This window comes from Bombus affinis, chromosome 2 (genome assembly GCF_024516045.1).
Source record: "Bombus affinis isolate iyBomAffi1 chromosome 2, iyBomAffi1.2, whole genome shotgun sequence".
NCBI lineage: Eukaryota > Metazoa > Arthropoda > Insecta > Hymenoptera > Apidae > Bombus > Bombus affinis.
This window is the reverse complement of record NC_066345.1, coordinates 7228415-7248934: the sequence shown is the minus strand read 5'-3', so window position 1 is coordinate 7248934 and position 20520 is coordinate 7228415. Positions and strand designations below refer to the sequence as shown.

The 20520-nt window shown below is 32.0% G+C and overlaps 1 protein-coding gene across 2 annotated transcripts in view; it reads right to left on the bottom strand.

Moving 5' to 3' along the window:
• Positions 1 to 1142: 1142 nt before the first annotated feature.
• Positions 1143 to 20520, bottom strand: part of LOC126924174 (oocyte zinc finger protein XlCOF6-like) — a 41544-nt gene continuing 22166 nt past the window's right edge. Inside the window, exon 8 of one of the 2 annotated variants that reach the window (XM_050738391.1) lies at positions 1143 to 2709. In XM_050738391.1, the coding sequence (XP_050594348.1) occupies positions 2479 to 2709 (231 nt within the window). In that variant the 3' untranslated portion in view covers positions 1143 to 2478. Of the gene's footprint in view, positions 2710 to 14237; positions 16760 to 20520 lie in introns of those variants that run through there. The other variant, XM_050738401.1, reaches the window with a different exon arrangement.

Here is a 20520-nt window from a genome sequence, read left to right as displayed (position 1 = left end):
AAAATGGACTTCAATAATTTGTTGCATCACCTGCTCCAATTCTCTTGTATATTTTAAATAATCGATTGTATATTTTAAAAGACTAAACTCGAACTAATGCATGACTTCCGAAATGATCTATGACAGTCAAGGAACCCCGCTTATTGTTTTTCCCCCAAAATTCTAATTTTTTAATCAGCGTTGCAATTGGCCTTCTTCGCGTTGAATTGGAGAGGTTAGCAAGAATCTGTACGCGCTTGAATTGCAGCACTCTGAGGAGAGAGAGATATTTGTGAGGTTTTTAATTTACCCTTTGGAGATCCTAGTCTACAGCCTGTGCTCAGTTATTTAGTGCAAATAAAATGTGAATTTTTAAAAATCATTATTCGAGGAAATTTAATTACGATAACCAGTATTGTATTAGAAATATTACTACTGTGTAATATTGCAAATGTGTTGTAAACCAACGAACAAAGATGTAAACACATCCTGCTTCAGTAAAACATTTACAGGTATTATTATCTTTTGCTATATTGACTTTATGGCTACATATCTTCGAAAAAATAAGATAATGGTTTTGTATATATAGAGATATATGTACATATATTTGAATATCGTCAATTTCGTATATACAAATTCCCAATAATATGGGAATAACTATACATGGAAATAATTTCCCTCTGTTTCACATACAAAGGTATTACACTCGTGTTTAACATGACAAGAAAATCGAATTTTGTGAAAAAGAGGCGTCTTATGCCCCTTTTTATCCCTGTAACTACCCGAGTAGCAGTTAGTAGCAGGTAGTTACAGCAAATCTTTTTTATTGAAGGTAAGGCTTTACCCTGTGGGATGTAATAGGGAAGAACACTGCACCTAGTTGCACAAATTTTAAAATAATATAATAATATAATAATTCCAAAAGTAAAAAAAAAATATTAAATATCTAACCTCATCACAAATAATTCACATTAAACAATAAAAGTTATAAATAGTTTTAAAGAATTTCGAGGTTGACTTCTTCAAAACCATGTACATAGATTTTATAGAAGTTAACGAATGTGGAAAGAAATACTACATTACGCCACCAAATGTCCTGCCTGACGTCGAAGTTGTCACGTAAAATAAAAAATGGGTAGCTCAGACGAAGAGAAAATAAAATGTAAAAGAATAAAAAAAGAGAATTTATTTTTGAACACTTGGTTTACACTGATTACAATTTGGTTCTGAGCTCCAGCCGTGACTTTCCAAGACTGAAGCTCTTACAATTTGACTTTCGGTGAGATCTGTTCCTTTTTACGTGTACGTGACCGTTGCCACGCACCCCTTCTTCTAGAACATTCGGTGGAAAGACCGTTGGGACATCGATGACTCATTAGGCACTTCGGCGATATACATTGTCGCCAAGTGCCGCTACATCTTTACCTCCATCATCGGTCCATCGGATTTGAAGGGTGCCGGTCGTGACAAAGGCGTCGGTCGGCCCTCTTTACGGAGCAAGACCAACCTCGCCGTCCGCCATGCCCAGGAGTAGACTCCCTCTCAGACATCTCGTGTAGAGGCGTCGAAGTTTGGGGGCCATGACCCCCATCACTTCCCCCCAGATCCGGCCTGTGACTCCATCCGGCCCCGGAAGTATGTAAACCTACTCAATGCCTTTGTCGAAAATTGTAAATTTTATCCACTGTCCGATTTTACAATCTCACTATTATTATGTATCATGTATTAGACACTAATTTTGATTTCTCGAAGAAAAATTAATGAAACATAGTTATTAATCATATAGAAAATTATATACTGTTAGAACTTTTCAATCATACACGATCATATATGCTTAACAACTTCATTTATATAAAATAACAAAGACGAAAATAAGAAAGACAATAATTTTTATTATAATACCGAAAATAAAAATACCAATTTATTCACATTTTGTATAATTGTTTAAATTTTATAGATGTAAATTTTAAGGAAAATGGACCAATATTTTACAACAAAAATTAAGCTAACTTTTATAACTACGCTACTTTAAAACGATATTTTAACGCTATTTTTAAAACTATGCTAACTTTTACTATATTTTTTATAAAAATAAATATATTTCCAATCCTCAAGTTGGAAAGCTGTTTTCACTTGTCCAACATGAATGTCAGTAGAAGAAAACATATCAAAGCAATTCAAATCAGACTTAATATTATTTCATTCGCAGTATCGAAGGCATTATAAGTATTTAATTTCTCTCGCCAGTATGTACTTTGCCACACACTAACAATATGAATAAATTCTGAATTCAAAATCTGTTCTTTGTGATTGTATTAACCATATCAATAAAAGTACAATTTTTACAGAAATTATTTTTTAATACTACTTACAATGAATAAATATTTTACATAATTAAACACCAGAAAAGAACCTCTTTTACTTATTGTTTAAACAAACTTGTATACGTATATATTTGTTTAAACTGATTTGAGTATATAATTTTTATATTATATTAAATCATTCTTTATATGTAATATTAGAAATATTATAAAAGTTATATGATAAATTAGGCGGTAAAAAGTTTTGCAGGGTTGCTGGAACTGCATTAAAGTATGTCCCACTCCTTTCTCGAAAAACTGTCTCTTGTACGGTGCTGGATACATCAGATTGAAAATTTTGGACAGTGCTAGTTGGAACAGTTTGTACAACTATTGGTTGAGTTGTTGTATGTGAAACAGTTTGTATTACCTAAAGATGTAAAAAATAAATAATACTCTGTGATTTTTACATGATTACTTTTTTAAGGAATAACTAAATCATAATTTAATTTAAGTATAAAATAACAATTATGTGTGCTTAATCTTAATCAATGCAGTTAAATAATACTATACTATTCCAGTACTATTTATGATATTAAATAATATTATTTTTGTCAGAAATTCTTCTTTTATGGTTTATATATAATATAATTTTATTTGTAGCATTTTTAATTAAGTAATTCCTCTAATTTTTTAAAACTCTACAATGGAATTTTATATATATATGTACATGAAATTAATGAGATATAATATATATTGTTAGTAAAATAACATTTATATATCAGTTTGATATTTTAATATCATTTGTGACTGATATCAGATGTGACTCAAAACAATTTCTTGAACAAAAACATCTTTCTGATATGTTACTATTAGAAGTATTTAACTGCATTGAAGAGAATCACACAGTGTAACATATGTGTAACATATTTCAAAGCTACAAACAATATTTAAAGACAAATTTATAATTTCGATTTTGTCTTCTTTCAGTTTCAGTAAGTACATTTCAGTATATTTTATTATATTTTAATATTTCTTCCAAAAATTTTAATTTTATTTAATTTTATAAGTAATATCTGTTACGGTAATATCGTATTTGACATTTATTGAGAATTCTCAATATCTCCTAATATTATTCTTAAACGTTTTGTAGGTCAAGTTCTTTCTTTTTGTTAATCACGATAAAAGCATAGCACATGTCTACTATTACAAAATTAACTCATATTCAAACATGCACACATACATATGTAGGGTAACATTTGAAATTTTACACGCAATTAGCTGCTGAACTATTCCTTACTCAAAAAAGTTTACCAAGCGGAATTTACTTTGTTTCGAGGAAGATTTTTGTAATGGTTATAAAACTCGTGTACGTGAACGTTACTCTTACATTTCAAGATGACCCTTGTCTTTAGAAACGAAATCATATAGTTTTACTTAGGTAGACGTATAACCCTTTTCAAATTGAATTTATCAATCTATAATATGAAAGCCTTTCAAAGTCATTCAAGATCACTTACCGCCATTCAAAATTTACATTCGTTGAATATGGCTAAGATTTTGTTTGCTGAAATATATCGCCGATTCGACCCTAAACATAAATTACAATGGCACTAATAATGTAGTTTATCATCCTCAATGCCCTCAAAATAAAGTAAGTTCTGGTAGAAGCTTTTTTCAGTAATTCGACAGATAATTGCATATAAAGCTTCAAATGCAACACCCCATATATATATGGGAAGCATCTAGGTGTCCGACATCATCAACAGAACAGAAGGTTTTAAGTCATAGTCTCAATAAACCAGGAAATACAAGATGGAATTTATTGTTTAATTATTTAAAACGGATATAAAAAACAAAAGCCAAAATGATGTTAAAATTATGTCTTTCATTAATTTTATATATAACATATAAAATTATTTATATTTACAATATATCTCATAGTCATATAAAGTTTACATAACGATCTATCGATGAAGCAGATGGGAATTATCTTTTAGCGTAAAATATATTGACAATCGACCAGAAATAATAAAAGACCGCTGCGTTCTGCGGAAATATCAGATCGCAGAGATTTCTAACGATTCGATAAATTCAATTAATCATTTCAGTTCGGATGAACGGATCCGTTAAATAATAAAAATATCATGTTGAACATGCTTTCTATCACTTAAAAAACGACGCGTAATATTTGGGAAAATTTGGCCGGAATATAGAGATGTGAGTTCAGAGTTGCTTAAACAAGAATGTTGGCTTAGCCGTATAAAAACTGACGCGTAGCCATAGTTATATTGGAAGTGTCTATGTGCTACAATTATAAATAAGATGAGTTCAAGAATTAATAGAAATTTAACATTTTCGAAGAAAGCAGTTGAGTTACGACATATGTTTCCTCTGGGATTTTTTACCTCTATGATGAGTAGAATATGATTCAATGAAAAAAAAATTGGCCTTCAAATTCAAGGTATCAATTCAATTTTGTGACTATTTTTTACATACTTCCTCCTATCCAGATGTGTAATATGGTACTGTCATGGTCAGGACAAATAATTTATTTATGCCGTGTATATTGACCACGGTATTCTTTAGAAAATATTTTTCTCGTACTTGTTGGCGGTATCATCTAACGAATGTACGCAAAAATTATAAACAGATCTGAAGAGGAGTAGATTGACACAGATTGACAAAATATGGCACTTCGTAGAAAGATGACTTACATATATAGTAGAAGAATCTTGATACAAATATTCCGAAGAAATCAACGATTCCTCTTCTCAGGATTACTCTAGCAGAACAGTCAAATCGAACGACGGAAGAAGATTAATCTAATTATAACGTGTGAGAGGAGAGTATTAATAAAATTATGTTCTAAGTTGTATCGAGTTTTTCTATTACGCTTCTTGCACTCTACTTCGTAACAATACTTGCACTATATTATGAAAATACACAATGTTTTGAAACGATTATTATTACAAAGTAGTTTAGTATATTTATGCATATATTAAATTAATACGATTTCACTTATTGAATCTCTGGTTTATAGATTCTTTTTACTTGGTTTTACTCCTAATTCCAATTCTAGCCGAAGATATAACATTCGCTGGTAATGAAAAGAAAAATTTAATAGCCATATATAATAGACACCTAAGCTGTAAATCTCCGAAACATAAAATAGAGTCGGATCTCCAAGCCTGTATTCAAAATCTACGGAGTGTACACTCTGTGAACATCACATGTTCGCAAAACAGCATGTTCCATAATTAAATTCCAGGTTATTAACTTCGTATCAGTGTTGAACGTGACAAAGGTCACGTTGCAATTAAATACATTTCTGGAGATACAGTAGCTGTTTGAAAATTTTTAGGCCATCATAGCAGGAATTTATTATACCTAATCGCTTTAGCCAAGTTGTTGATAAGTAGGATAAACGGAAAAGAATCCAAATACGATCCTTGGGGAATACCAGCAGTTACATCAATTGAGACCAAATACAAGCAAACAACATGAATCAAACAGGTAGATCGAAAGCCAAGACAACAATGGGTCGCAAATATCCATCGACGTCAGCTTTGCTACAAGAATGTTGTGGCTAAGAGTGTCAAATGCCTTCTTAGAGTTAGTGTATACACTGTCTATCTGACTATCAGGCTCAAGATTAGCTGAGACAAAATTATAAACAATAGAGAATTCGGAGTAAGAAGTGGAATATTATATTGCGTAGGCATGAAACCGTACTGTTCACTGCACATCAATATTGTATTGTGTACAATTAAGTTTTCGAATAATTTAAGTATAGTGTCAACACTATATATATTGGTCAATAACTTTTCCCGCCTGTAGGGTCATCGAATTTAAAGATGGGAATGATTAAGGTAATCTTCCAAACTGAAGCGGAAATCCTTGTAATCAAGAAGAAGTATAGAATGATTCGCAACGCTCATGCAAATATGAAATTACATGATATAAGAAAAATCGATTTCATCAATGTCTGGGCCCCTAGATGTTTGTAAACTATTGATTTTATTTAAATTGGGTGCATTGATCGAAGGTAAAATCTGGAAAGACTACAGAGTGCTACAGATAGAACCAAAGAAAGATACAAATAGATTCGTGGCCGATTCGGCATCGGTTGCACCTGCATTATCCATGGTAGTTTGAGAAACTTCAGTTGATTGTTTATAACACTACAGAAAAATGAATATTATTCTTATCCAGCATTAATCTTTTAGTATTGGTTACATACTGGCTGTAGCACCTCTTGGATAATACTCGCGTTTGGTGCGAAATTTAAAGAAAAGGAGGTATAATCCGAATACTGCCTGCGTTCGTTTATAAGCATAGTGCGCATTTTTCTTCCGGCAAATAAGATCGATAAGAGGAGATGAAAACCTTTTGGGAAAATTAGTACTAATTATGCAGTATTTCGGCATAAAGAGATGTATCCTATAATAAAGGTGATCATATAGTACACAAACTGCATTATCAGAATTAGTGTTTTCAAAATATCGTCCGGAGATTGTACTTTTAAGTAATATTATTTACTGACGTTGCGTAAACTCAAAAATTTACGTGAAATGACATGGTCAAGGCAGGATGTTATAAACCGCATTGGAGTAAGGAATCTTTTGATGAGGATATCACAATATCATTATCGTTAAAAAAAATCCAAGTCATGGCAAGAACCAATAAAGTTATATATGTGGTTTATCTGGACTAAACCGCATAGACAGATTATCAACCAAATATTCTCCACGGATAATGCTTCATACAATCAGGGTTGGGTCTAATCATTCCACTTGACTAGGGTAGATTGAAATCATTCAGTATATGACCACCGGGTTACAAGTCAACAACCTTAACAATACTGTTGCAAGAATGAGAGTACAGAGAAAGTGGTAAGGAGGGGCCGCAAAGATAGCCGGAAATAACCCAAAATGTGTTCTGACGAAAAGATGTCCAACGTGAGAAATTTTTATATTTGTTTTGGTAATATACTAACGGAAAATAGTCGCATTGCGAGAACATGTAGGCATATGATGAGAACATATGTCATCTTTTCTCCTTTAGTAACTGATATCTTTGATTACGCTTATCTGAAATATAATTACAATGTAATTTTCTTTTTATTTAAAATTGCATTCGATCGCCAGGAAGATTAGCGAATTATAATGAAATTGTACACATCTTTGCAAACCTCGAGCCTCTTTTTCTATTTCGTTTAATAATTTTCATTTTTAATGTATTCATTTTTTTTTTGTTGTGTCATGCTTCAAACTCTCTCTACTCGAAAATTCCACGAAGCGGCTTTCTATATGTTGTTAAAGATTTTAGTGAGTAGGCAGGTATAATGTTTAATCTACAATTTTTCTGCTAGCAACTTCAATACTGACGGAACGCATATTTTCAAAAACCGGAGAATTAGTAAATGGGTTAACGGCGGACAGACTGAAAGATACTGTAGTTGATAGAATATTGTTTCTTGCCATAATATCTCAGCTCCCCGAAATACAAGTACAAATTTTCCGTGTTAGGTACAAGTACGGTCTGGTAAGTATGCATAAATGTATTTTCTCCTCCATGACTATTAAAAGAAGGAGCTTGTTATATTTAATTCTATTGATATTCAATGTAATATATTACTTAAGAATAAACAAATAAAAATAAATAACTAATGGGTCACTGAGTGTTACAACTTCCTTAATTTACATATTTAAATGCGAAAATACGTTTTTATAAATAATATATATATATATGGATAATATGTATAATAGTAATTATATGTATATATATAATTATGTATATATATATATATATATATAATTATAAATGATAATATATAAATATAAAATTTATATATATAATATATAAATAATAGGGCAAAACTTTACAATTACTTGTATAGTTTATAGATAAGAATCGGCATGTACTTCAATTTAATATTATTATCACTATTACAATATTTTAACTATTTCAAAAGGGCCTATGTGCTAGGAAATTAGAAAAATTTGATTGATGGGTTTTGATATTTTCTTGAAGCACACGGACTACTATCTCAAGAATATGTCCTGAAAGATTCAAGATGACTCTGTGTAAATTAAACAAAAAGTTTTTAAAAAGGTGGAATTTGGAACGTACACTTTTTTTTCAAAATACGCATTTCCAAAGACGATATCCATGACTAATCAAAAACTAGTGAACTAATCCATTTCGAAACTTAAGGGCTTACGTTAGATATAAAAATCTAATCTTTAGTCGTTGAATTTCATTTCTAAATATTTAGTTTTTATTTTATGATCGGAAAATGAATATTTCTTAAAATGAAAATCAGTCATTTGACTTTCAACATGCGTCAATTTGTCCCAAATAAACTTTATGTAAAATGTTTCAATTAAAGATTAAATAAACTAATATATTAACTATACCTTCTCGAAATTTTAATGTCAGATGATTCAGTTTTCAGCAAGAGTGCTCACCGCAAACCACATTTTTAAAAAGACCTTCCAGGTCATAATTCTTAAATAAACAAATACTTTTGCATGTGAATTTAACAAAATTTCTTTAAATGTATCTTTATTAACCAAACCTTTCATGAAAATAAATATATACGCGTTTTCTTGAAAAATTCCCTAAAAATCACTTTTTCTTCTCACAACCACAGAAGGGTCCTTAAATATCAGATAAGTATAAACGTTTCAGTAAAATATTAGATGAGTATTAAAAATACCAGAAGATATGAAACATATACATGTGTGTGTATGCGTATGTATGCAGATGACAGTACACATTTTCATGGTAGCCAGAAGAGGCAATTGCTCATTATGAAAACCATTTTTTCTTAGTGTTAAGCCCATATCTAGAGTTGAGAACCCAAATATTGAGAAAACCGAAACACATCTATCCATCGAACTAATTGTACACCAGCAAACAACAGAATTAAAAGGCGAGTATCTAGGCGTCATTCTTGACACTAAATTTAATTGGAAACCAGCCATACACGACCGCATAAGAAAAACTATTTGGAACAATTAGAACTCCTCCTAATAGATAGGGAGAGTCCATTGTCAACCAAACACAAAATACTCCTATACAAAATCCTGACATATGGAACACAGGTCTGATGTCCAGCGACTAAAACACATACGCAAAATGCTCAACAAATCCGAAACACAAAATACTCCTATACAAGACACGTACAAGATCCGCCGTGGCATACGAAACATAGGTCTGTGGTTCAGTAAAAAATCCAGGATAGATTCTTAAGATCCTCAACAGACCAAGAGACTATAGCTCACGCAAACTACATGAAAAATCTGACGTACCCAATCTCACTATGCATATCAAAGATCTTACACAAAGGACACTAAACTGACCACATGAAAACTCACTAATAAACTGAATTGCCAATATACACGAAATCCCCATCAAATAGAAGAGCAACATCTCATGGTTTCCAAAAACCCTAATCCAGTCTACGTAACTCATGCAAACAGGTTTTTGAAATCTTGTCCTGCGTGACAATAACCAAAACGAACCAATAATGTTAGTTTTACTTACACAGGCATTAGGAATTCTAAATTGCATCAGGCATCGCATCAAACGGACTTAACGGAAGAACCTCGGGGAAGAAACTAAGAACGGTAGTTTTTCTTTTCGTGTATCTATGGATTCGTGAATAGCACCTATGATTTAAATTCTTAAAATTATGTTTAAAAGACTGTAACTTAATACTATAAATTTTCAATAAACTTTAGTCCATGTTGACCTGTCTAAAGTGATTGCACAGCACGTGCAAGGCTTGCCTGTTCACATTTATATGCATTGATACGATAATATTATATGATAATACATAGCAAGTACAGACGCACTTATACATATCATTTCTAAATTACATCTCGAAAATATTAAATGCATAACCCGTCTTTGATTCGTAGGCGTGGAAGAAACTGAAGATTCTATAAAGTACTAGTTATTATTATTAATATTGTTCTTTTATGTGTTTCGGTACGGAACAGCAGCCTCCCACATCCGAACTAATAGTCAAACAAAGATATTTTACTAATAGAACCTCCGAATAAAAAAACAACTACTTTTTATAATCAAGGAAAAGGATGAAGGAAATTGTCAGTTTATTTTGATGTCTAAGGACCCCATATCTTTTTAGCCGCTAAACTACATTCAGCGTGACCCTCATCATCACTTTCATTTATTCTTTATACATATAATAATTGTAACAAGGACCCTTCGATGTAACGATACGGAATTAAATCCGTTTAGTCTTTCATCTTAGCTACAAAACAAATACTACATATTTATAATAGTAATGATAATAGTATATATGTAATAATAGTATTTGTAACAGAAAAAAACATTTGTTACTAATAGATATACTGTTTAGATAACAAAATATTCGCATAATAGAATGTTCAAATGTTAGGATATTCAAATGCGCAAAGTTTCACTGTACATGACATTTACACAAGATATTTTGCTGAAACATTAAGAGAACTTTCTTTTAGATATCCATTAAGTGATGTAATGTCAATACTGACATTAGACTTAATGTCATACGACAGTTGTCCAACACATTTCTGGTAGACAGAACAGGATTTCCGAAGGAAAAATTTCTAAACCGTTATATCAGGTACAATAAACCGAAACAGCAATTAGCTCATTGTTCCAATTTTGCTCGACTACTTCCTTTTTGTTATCAATAATTGATTTCTTTGCACTGCTACAAAAAATCGCAATCTTGAATATTTAACCGAATCTAAATTCATGAATCCAAGGTATATCAATTCACAAGGTCGTAGCATGTAATATCAACTCATCTTGACATTAGCTATAACACTGTGATGAAAACTATATGTGATTTAAAAGAAACATGCATTTAAAAATGATGTCATATAAAAAGGTGGTATAAAAGTTTATTTATAAAAAAATGAAAGTCTGTGGAAGCAGTTATAATAAAAAAGTAGGAAAGAGAGATTAGTAAGGTATCTTTAATTGTTGGTCGGCCAATTGTAACATGAGATTCCTATGGTCACAGATAATAGAGAATTTTGAAACCAATAGATTAGAGGTGTTCGAGAATTAGAAAATGTTGAATTAGATCGGATCGAAAAATTTTTCGGGATCAAGAGTCTGGTTCCTGAAAGTATCTCGAGAGTCGAGAAATTTCCAAGAATTTCAAAAACCTGAGTCACTTTTCGAGACTAATTTAGGATACGTATTCATCCTTGTTGTATTAATACGCTATTTTACTACAATATTACTACAATAGTCTAAACTTCTTTGGTAAAATAACTTTTTTTACGTTGATATTAAAATAATATGAAAAGATTACTTTTAATTCATCACATAAGTGTTTATAAAATAGTTTTAGACAATATGGGATTTGCGTAAACGAATCAAATTAAACATACAATGACGCATGTGAAAGTCTTTTGTCACCTAGTAAATTGTAAGTGATAAATGACTACTCATAAGGAATTCTGTCATTGATTCCAAATATCAATATAGTGTTTGTCCATTCCATAACATGGCCATATTCAACAAAACTAATTCCGAAGCGTTGTTTGCATTCTCAAAATTTTCGGGAATCCCGATAGTAGGGGTCAGAAGATAAAGAAAAGTGATAAACAATGCATACTCGCCTGTATCTCAAGAACGAGAACAGCTATAACGGCTGCATCTAGTTCGTAGCTACATCGCTCCATTATAATAATCCCAATTGTCAATAAATTTACTTGATGCAATGGCAAGGAGTTTACAACGAAGTTGAATATGAATGTAATATCAACGAGATTCAAGCGATGTGCAATAATCGAATTTTTAACAGCGAAAAATACTACGCTACCGAAAATTCATCGAATTTTCAACTTTTCCCTAAATTAAAAAAGACCTTGAAAGGCATTTATTTAATATCGGGAATGAAGTCAAGATAGCTGCGAAGTATTTTATCAATAGAGTTCTTCGCTGACGGAGTGAAAAACTTGTCACACATTGACGAAATGTAGTGATTTATTGCCAATAAATTGTCGTTAACCCGACTTGATCTAATTCGTCCCAAACAATGGGTTCCTGGTATTTCCCTTTACAAAAAACAATTCCTTCTAGATATATTGCTACACTGCAATAAACTGGATCGGAGCTAACATCAAATTATTGCTATCACGAAAGTTGTACATCTAATATCAATTCTATGATCTTCCATTTCCATTTCCAGTATATATTTCATTGCCGAATTTCTATCTTCTGTGAATCAATGGTTGAGCACTAGCTAACGACCGTAACTAAATCTCGTCGATGTTGAAATAATAAAACCGCAAAATGGGTGAACAACCTAACCAAATTAATGTTAATTTTGAACAAATTCTACGAACTTTTTATCTTCTAGACTGTACTAAAATAAGGATCGAAAATTGTCACGTGCAGAGGAACAAAAAGGGATAAGGAAGAGACGTAACAGCGAGATGGCTGGAGGAAAATATAACCAAACAGGAAATTCAATAAATTGCATAAAGAAAAGCGAAACGGAATGTAATGCAAAATACATGAGCCTTTTTATCCTATCCAAAGTTCCAACAAATGACTATAAAATTATAGGAAAAGATGATAAATTACAAACGGTCCGGAGATTTTATCATTAGTTGCAGAGCAATAAATAATTGGATTATAAATAACTTGTAATTTTTTTACTTCGTTAGTTTATAGTTTTTGTCACTTCCCATTATTTTATTCGATTCAGACTCATCTTTTTCCTCTTAATAATTGTCATATGAAATATGCCAAATAGAAGTCAAAACAATAGTCAAAGAAGGATATGTACATATATCACATAAGTCCGATGTATGTACATATCCTCATAATTGTGTCTTAATCTTTTCTTCTTTCTTTTGTATTAAACTTCTTTAAATGTAAATTTAAAAAGTTATGTTTAGTTTTTACAGTGAAACTACTGGATTTACATTTACAACATGGGCGCACAATATACTACTTTTGAGATGTTTTAGAAACTTTATGATTTAATCTTTTACTCGTCAAAATCAGAAACAAGAAGCAAGAAATTATTTTATTGTTGCCGAATCCTATATCTACGGACCAGATGAATTGCTGCATGCCCGCTTTTGAACATTAAATAGCAGTATCATAAACCAGCAGCTCAGCACTTCGATGCATCGACAATCAGTAGACACGAAATTCCTCCTTGAGCCTGACCCGCGTCACCATCTTGTTAACTATTGCGACAACTTGGTGGACAAGTGCTTGTGGTCTAAGCGGACAATCCGAGGGACTAAAACGACGGTTGATTCGCTAATTGGGTCAACGTACACGTTTACCATATATTATCAAAATAAGAATACCCCAGAATATTCAAGTTTTTATACACGTGACTCATAAAATTATTCCTACTAAAACTACTCCTAGAAACATTTTATGAACACTACTGTACATAAATATTTAAACATTTCCAAATTATGTATTGCAAATATATAGAATATATTGTAAATAAAGCTCTTTAATCTAGTTTTTGCCTCTGATCTTATTGATAAAAACAATAGTTAATATTTATTAATATAAATAAAATGAAACATTAACAGTGACTGAAAATTGAATTATGACTAAATTAATTGAGATGTGTTTCCAACCATATTCTAGAAGTTTATATAGATTTTCCGAGGTGTTAGTTATTTGTTAAAAATAAATATGGATTTTCAATCAATTCAACAAAACTTCAATGTAACAAAACATTTGATCCGAGTTATAACAAGAAGTAAATAATTAGCAAGTAGAGAAGCAATCTTCCATCATAATGTTGAAAATATAATAAAAATATCAATGCTTTGGTTAGATTGCACCAAATATCCAAATATTTTTATATGGTAGCGTATAGAGGGTGCCCCAAGTTTCAATAATCAAATTTCACCAGCGTTCTATGAGCAGAAATAAGAAAAAATGTTATATAGACAGATTCCCAAACACTTTATTATTAAGATTTATTACAGTGAAGAAATTAATTTATGTTTCCGTCTCAAAATGCCGTCTCCCGTTTCGAATACCAGCTTGATATCATAGGGAAATGGAATTTTATTACTCTCCGATTTCATGTTTATCTTGCTTTAGTTCAGTAAATGCATCATTAATCCTTTCTACTTTTTAGTTCTTGCCTTTTCTTCTGCGATTTGACTTTTATACTATACACAATCACTTTCACTGTTCCTCACTGATAAAAGTCTATTAATTTAAGATCTGGCGGTCCAAACAACCTGGCAGCCCAAATAATGTGTCTTCCCTGACCAATGAATATTTTTGTTATAACTTTTTCTGAAAGCATTTGCCGTCCTATGTTTATATGAAGTTTTTTTTCTTATTTACATTCACAGAACATACTGATCAAGTTCAATTGTTTAAATTTGGGACACCTTGTATGTTATACAAAGTATTTTAAAATTTTATTAGCATTATAACGCAACGCGATTATGATGATTACATTGGTATTTGAAACGGATCTGAAAATGTACATAGAAATTACAAGATATTTATTAGGAGTAAATTATATATTTCGCAAAGATCACCAAAATATTTGAACAGTCAATTATTTGTTATATTAATAAGCCATAATATGTAATGAGACCATCTTTATCACTAATTTTATGTTTAAGACTACTACTCACACTATATACTAATTTTACATAAAATATATGTTTGCAATGAATTTCTAATAACTTCTATATACTTTTTCGAACCAATTCCTTTTATTATTATAATCATGATGTGTGTTGTTAGTTAAAAAAGTTTCGTATAATGCACATAATATATTCATTAAAAATTTTATGGCGAGTATTTATATTTAATATTTTCGAGAGTCGCTATAAATAAAATTTCAAAAGGTCCTTTTTAAATATAATTTTCAAATAGTTCTCATTTCAATCCGTCTACGTTGCGACACATCGACTTTATGGTGAACTAACGTATTGCTTTTGTATCTCGTTAGTAAGATTGATCTTTCGAGAAAGTTGCATTAGTTATTCAGCACGTGCGTGCAAATGTTACATAAGATTTTTTTGGAGATTTTTAAAACCTAAAATTACATGATGACCACAAACTGATGTTTGAATGTAAGCAAAAAAGTGCAAGAAAATTAAGGTAAACGTATATAAATAAGTATCAATGGCTAATGAATTTAGTAATGCTGAGAGAACGTTAATCAAAATCAGAAACGTGACAAAATCGAGAAAAAGCGAATATTTAAGAGATTGAAAAAATAATTGTTATAGTCAAGGCATTTATATATGTTTATATACTTATATTGCCTTGAATTGAATGTATAGAATGCATAATAAGGAAAATAAGTGTCGGAACCATTGCAATGTGATTCTGTACTCTTGGTTTGGTGGAGATTAATGTAAAAAAAACTGCCACAAAATTGATTTTGATCTTGACCTAGAATTTCAAGATCAAAAAGTTACATTTTCTGTTTGCATCGTATTCTATTCATCACTATGACCAACTTTGCAAAAGGAACCATGAGTCATAAATTAATCGTACTCTTGAAAAATTATATTAAAGTTCTATTGGTTTTTGCGGTGACGTTATTTACAATATATTTACATTTCGCAGTCAGATAAGAAATAAATAACGTGATATTAATGCAGAAACAGGGAATTCCTTAGCACATGACGTAGTCAACCATAAATAGAATGAAGCAACTAACTTCATGATTTCACATTATTATAAAGATATATGATATTATAAAACAAAAGTTGCACGGCCTTGAAAAGGATACGACATAAAGTTATTAGTTTCTTTGCGCGTGGACACGTAGAGATTTTTGATTCCAAGTTTTTTTTTAAATAATCACATTTCTCTATGCGTTGGTTAATGCATCTCGTTTGGCATAAGCAACTTAGTACTTTTTTATATGAAATAATGAGATACAAAGACCAATCCATAGAGAAATGTGATTAACTATTATGATTATTACAACTATCATGATTATATTGATAAAATTTTAAACGATTCTAAAAATGCAAAAGTTGCAAGATATTTTAGTACAAATGTATATTTTGCAAAAGTCACAAAAGTATTTAAAAATACAATCATCCACGGTATTACTAAATCTCGGTATTCAATGGGACCATCCTTAACATTCATATGGTTATGGCGAACTATTCATACACATGATATACCAATCTTTTACTAAGTATTAATTTGCAGCAAACTTACAGATTACAAATGCTAAGTAAATCGAAATTGCATTGACTTGGAAGATTGGAATATTGTATACCCTATTATTTAGATTTCTAAATGGATATAGGAAACATATCCAACAATCCAGCATCTGCATGACTTCATAAAATGATCGATTTGCCAGAAAGGTGTCTCATCACTGATTTTGATGGGACTTCTTTTTAACTTCCTTGTTTATACGTATAATCAGTGAGAAAAATGGAAGATATAGACGGTCGAATCTCAGTGACCTTGAAAAAATAAAAACATCTTAAAAATGGGAATAAAGAAAAATAATTTTAGCTATAATAATAAAGCTAGAAAAATAATTTTAGCTTTAATGGTGTTTATAGGAACATACTGTACTTTTAACTCAACTGCTTATTAAGGCATACGTATTTGGTTTTGAAGATATTATTTCAATTAGAACAACAAATAGATCAATGGCATTTAAAAACACTTTAGCACTCAATAAGTGATATTAACACATTGTTATTACTCCTAACTACTTACTACTCCTACACATTGTTAACTACATTGTACTTCTCCATATCTGTATCATAATTTCTCCCCTTTTTCTTTCGCGGTATGTCTCTCCACGCTGCAGTTTCATATTTTTTTAAAGAATCCGGTATTCTCCGATTTACTCTTATTGTTCCCCAAAATCTAACCTTTTGCGATAATAATTTAGAAGCCAAAGTTACACTGTTGTAGAAATTATCTGCATACACATGATGCCATTCGTTCTGATATTGATCCATTTGATTTATAATGGTACTCTCCAAAATAATACTCTTTTCACAATAAAGAAAAGAATGTAAATATATCGTGTTTTCGATTCACCAATGATTCTATTGAAAATGCCATGTTTTATAGTTTTGCTCGGATTGTAAACTCGGAAGCGAAGTCTCCTCTCTATGGGATTATGCCTTCATCAAGTGATAGATATGATTTTAAATTTATTACGAAATAATCTAGAATTTCCTGCACTTTTATTAGCCTGTTGTCATTTGGACGGATAACTGTGTTATTAAAGAAACGGAGGAAAATACAAATTTGTAAAAACCGACGTCTACTCATAATATTGCCAAAAACTAGAGTTTCTATCAGTGAATTTGTGGACCAATCTTATTTTTCCTAATTTCCATAATTATTATGAGGACAAATACTTTCTTCATTTCCGGAACTGTGATATCGATTCATTTAGATTTATGTGCAGAATTTTTATATCTGTGGCTATTTGCATTATGATAACGATTTATTTCGAGGACAATTTTTTCAAATAAATTATCTCCAACGAATAAAGACTGTAATAATTTGAGGATTATTTGGAAAAATTTTCACTCCAGTGACACCTTCGAATTGTTCGTTATGTTTTTCTGGATCAAGTTCCGATCAATCCGCATTATTCTCTTCTATTTCTGTTTCTTCTTCATTTGATAGTAACGATGAAAGCATGCGTAACACACGCACTTTTCGTCATGCCGGCCCAATATCAGAGTCTTCACTGTTATATTCATCATCAACAATTTCTGATAAAATCTTCACAATATCATCTCCTTCGAAAGTAATTCTTCCTCCATTTAAGGATTTTTAGGAAAACATAAGAAATAAAATTTTTACTATTCAAACACAGGAAACCACAGGCTGTTGAGAGACACATGCGATAGTTGTGGAGTCCAAGGAAAGACTATTTTACTCTCGTTCTGTCGATGCATAGTCATTTTATCAACCATAAAGAAATATCTTTTATCGTGTTATAAACAGAGTTATTACGATCTGAAGTAAAGTCCAACCGTCGAATCCGTAGTTTATCTCTCTAGCGTATACATAAGTCTTGGTATCAATCATCGCAACATATAACAGAAAGTTAAATCCATAAACAATTTTTTCAATTCGTGAGACATCTAGCATAGCCTTTTTTAAAAGAAATTGAACCATTTATAATATCTTATAAATTTATTTTGAGACAAATATACGAAGATACCTGATGACATGTTTTCGCATCATCCGTACCCAAGTATAGAACTTGAATAATGCATTTATACTATGATGTATCATCCGTCGCCAATGTGTTATAATTTAAGGATTTTACAATTCTATAATCCATGATGTTACCCTGCTATATATTTTTGTCTCTCTTGTTTTTCCTCTTTTTAGCAATGAACTATTAGGTCATCCCATAAGTTCGCGCCGACTTTTGTGTATACATTTCATGTGTCGATTTATAAACATACGGCGATAAGGGACCAATGCACTTGAGCTCAGCTGATTGGGAACAGGCTAGAGCAGATTTTCGTGGGTATAAGATCGTAATATAGTGAACACAGTGACTTCTAACAGTAAAAAATCATGAGTGAAATGCGTATCCGGAGTTTGCTGGTGAGTGCCGAAGCGTGCAGAAGTGTGTCCAGTGCCCTGTGAAGTTCACAAAACTAGATCAATGATGGCCCCATCATCCCAAACGGGCTCTACGGAGCTCAGTTACAACAGCGTCGCTCTTCCTCCCCAGTGGCAAAGGGGCAAAACATCTCTCTTTGCAAACGATACGCACACAAAGAAACGCAAGCTGGAAGCATTCAAGACGAATGTGAAAAAGAGTCAAACCAACTCAACAGCTAGCCAAGTGAACACCCACAACAGGTTCGCGATACTGGAGGCAACAGAAGACGCTATGGACATAACCGAAGCGGTAAATACACAACATACCCAAAAAACTCCCCCTCACCCGCCAATCTTCATTGACAATATCATTGACATTCAAACAATGACAAAGAATATCGAAAAAGAAATCAGCAAGGAGGAATATAAATTGAAAATCAGCAACAACGGTGTAAAAATCCTGCCGACCAACCCAGACGCCTATAGAAAATTAACAAAGTTGTTAAAAACCCAACTTCCACACTTACTAGCTCAAGCAAGAAAAATCATTTCGTGTGGTGCTAAGCAATATCGACCACTCAGCCGATCTAGATGAACTAAAGTTCGAACTGTTAAAGCACGGTCACGAAGTAACTAAGGCACAGCAACATAAGGCACAGAATCACAAAAAAACCCAATATCGCTATTTTTCACAGACATAAAACAAAAAAAAAAAAAAATAACAAAGATATCTACAACGTCAACCGGCTGATGAACTCTATAGTTAAGATCAAACCACCTTTTGTAAAGAAAGAGATAGTACAATGCAAAATTACACACACGCAGAAATACTGCAACCATAATTTCCGGTGCGTAAAATGTGCAGGTAGTCACCCCACTGACCAATGCACTAAATCCCCAGAAACCCCCGCGAAGTGCATCCACTGTCAAGGAGAGCATCCTGCGAACTACAAAGGATGCTCAGCCTATAAAACGCTATACAATAATAAGTACCCTAAACCAAGACATAAGGAGATAACCAAACAAGAACCTAGACCCCAAAAGTTCTTCACACCATCAATCTTCTATGCCCAGGCAGCACAAGGAAATATAAACGATTTGAAAACTCACTGTGGACACTCAGAAAATAATGTTCCCACCCCACAAAACACAGGCAACTTCACCAGACTCGAAAAAAAAATCGAGAAGCAAACAGAGCAAATTAACAACTTGCTCTCACTACTTACACTCTTCATGGATAAATTAATACGCATAGAAGCAAAATAAGACCAATGCGTATAGCTCTGTGGAACGCCAACGGTCTAGCTCAGCACAAATTTGAACTAGAACTCTTCTTAAAACAACAGCAAATCGACGTAATGCTCATATCTGAAACCCACTTCACCGACAAAAACTTTTACCATACCACTTCTACCACTTCTACCATACCCAACACCCCAGTGGAAAGGCACACGGCGGCACCAGAATCATCATCAAATCCAGCATTAAGCATTACGAGCTTCCATCATTCCAGAAAGACTACCTTCAAGCCATAGGCGTAGCAATAGAAGACTGCCATGGTACAATCACCACTTCAGCAGTATACTGCCCTCCCAAACACTCGATTGCTAAAGAGAACTTCGACAGCTTC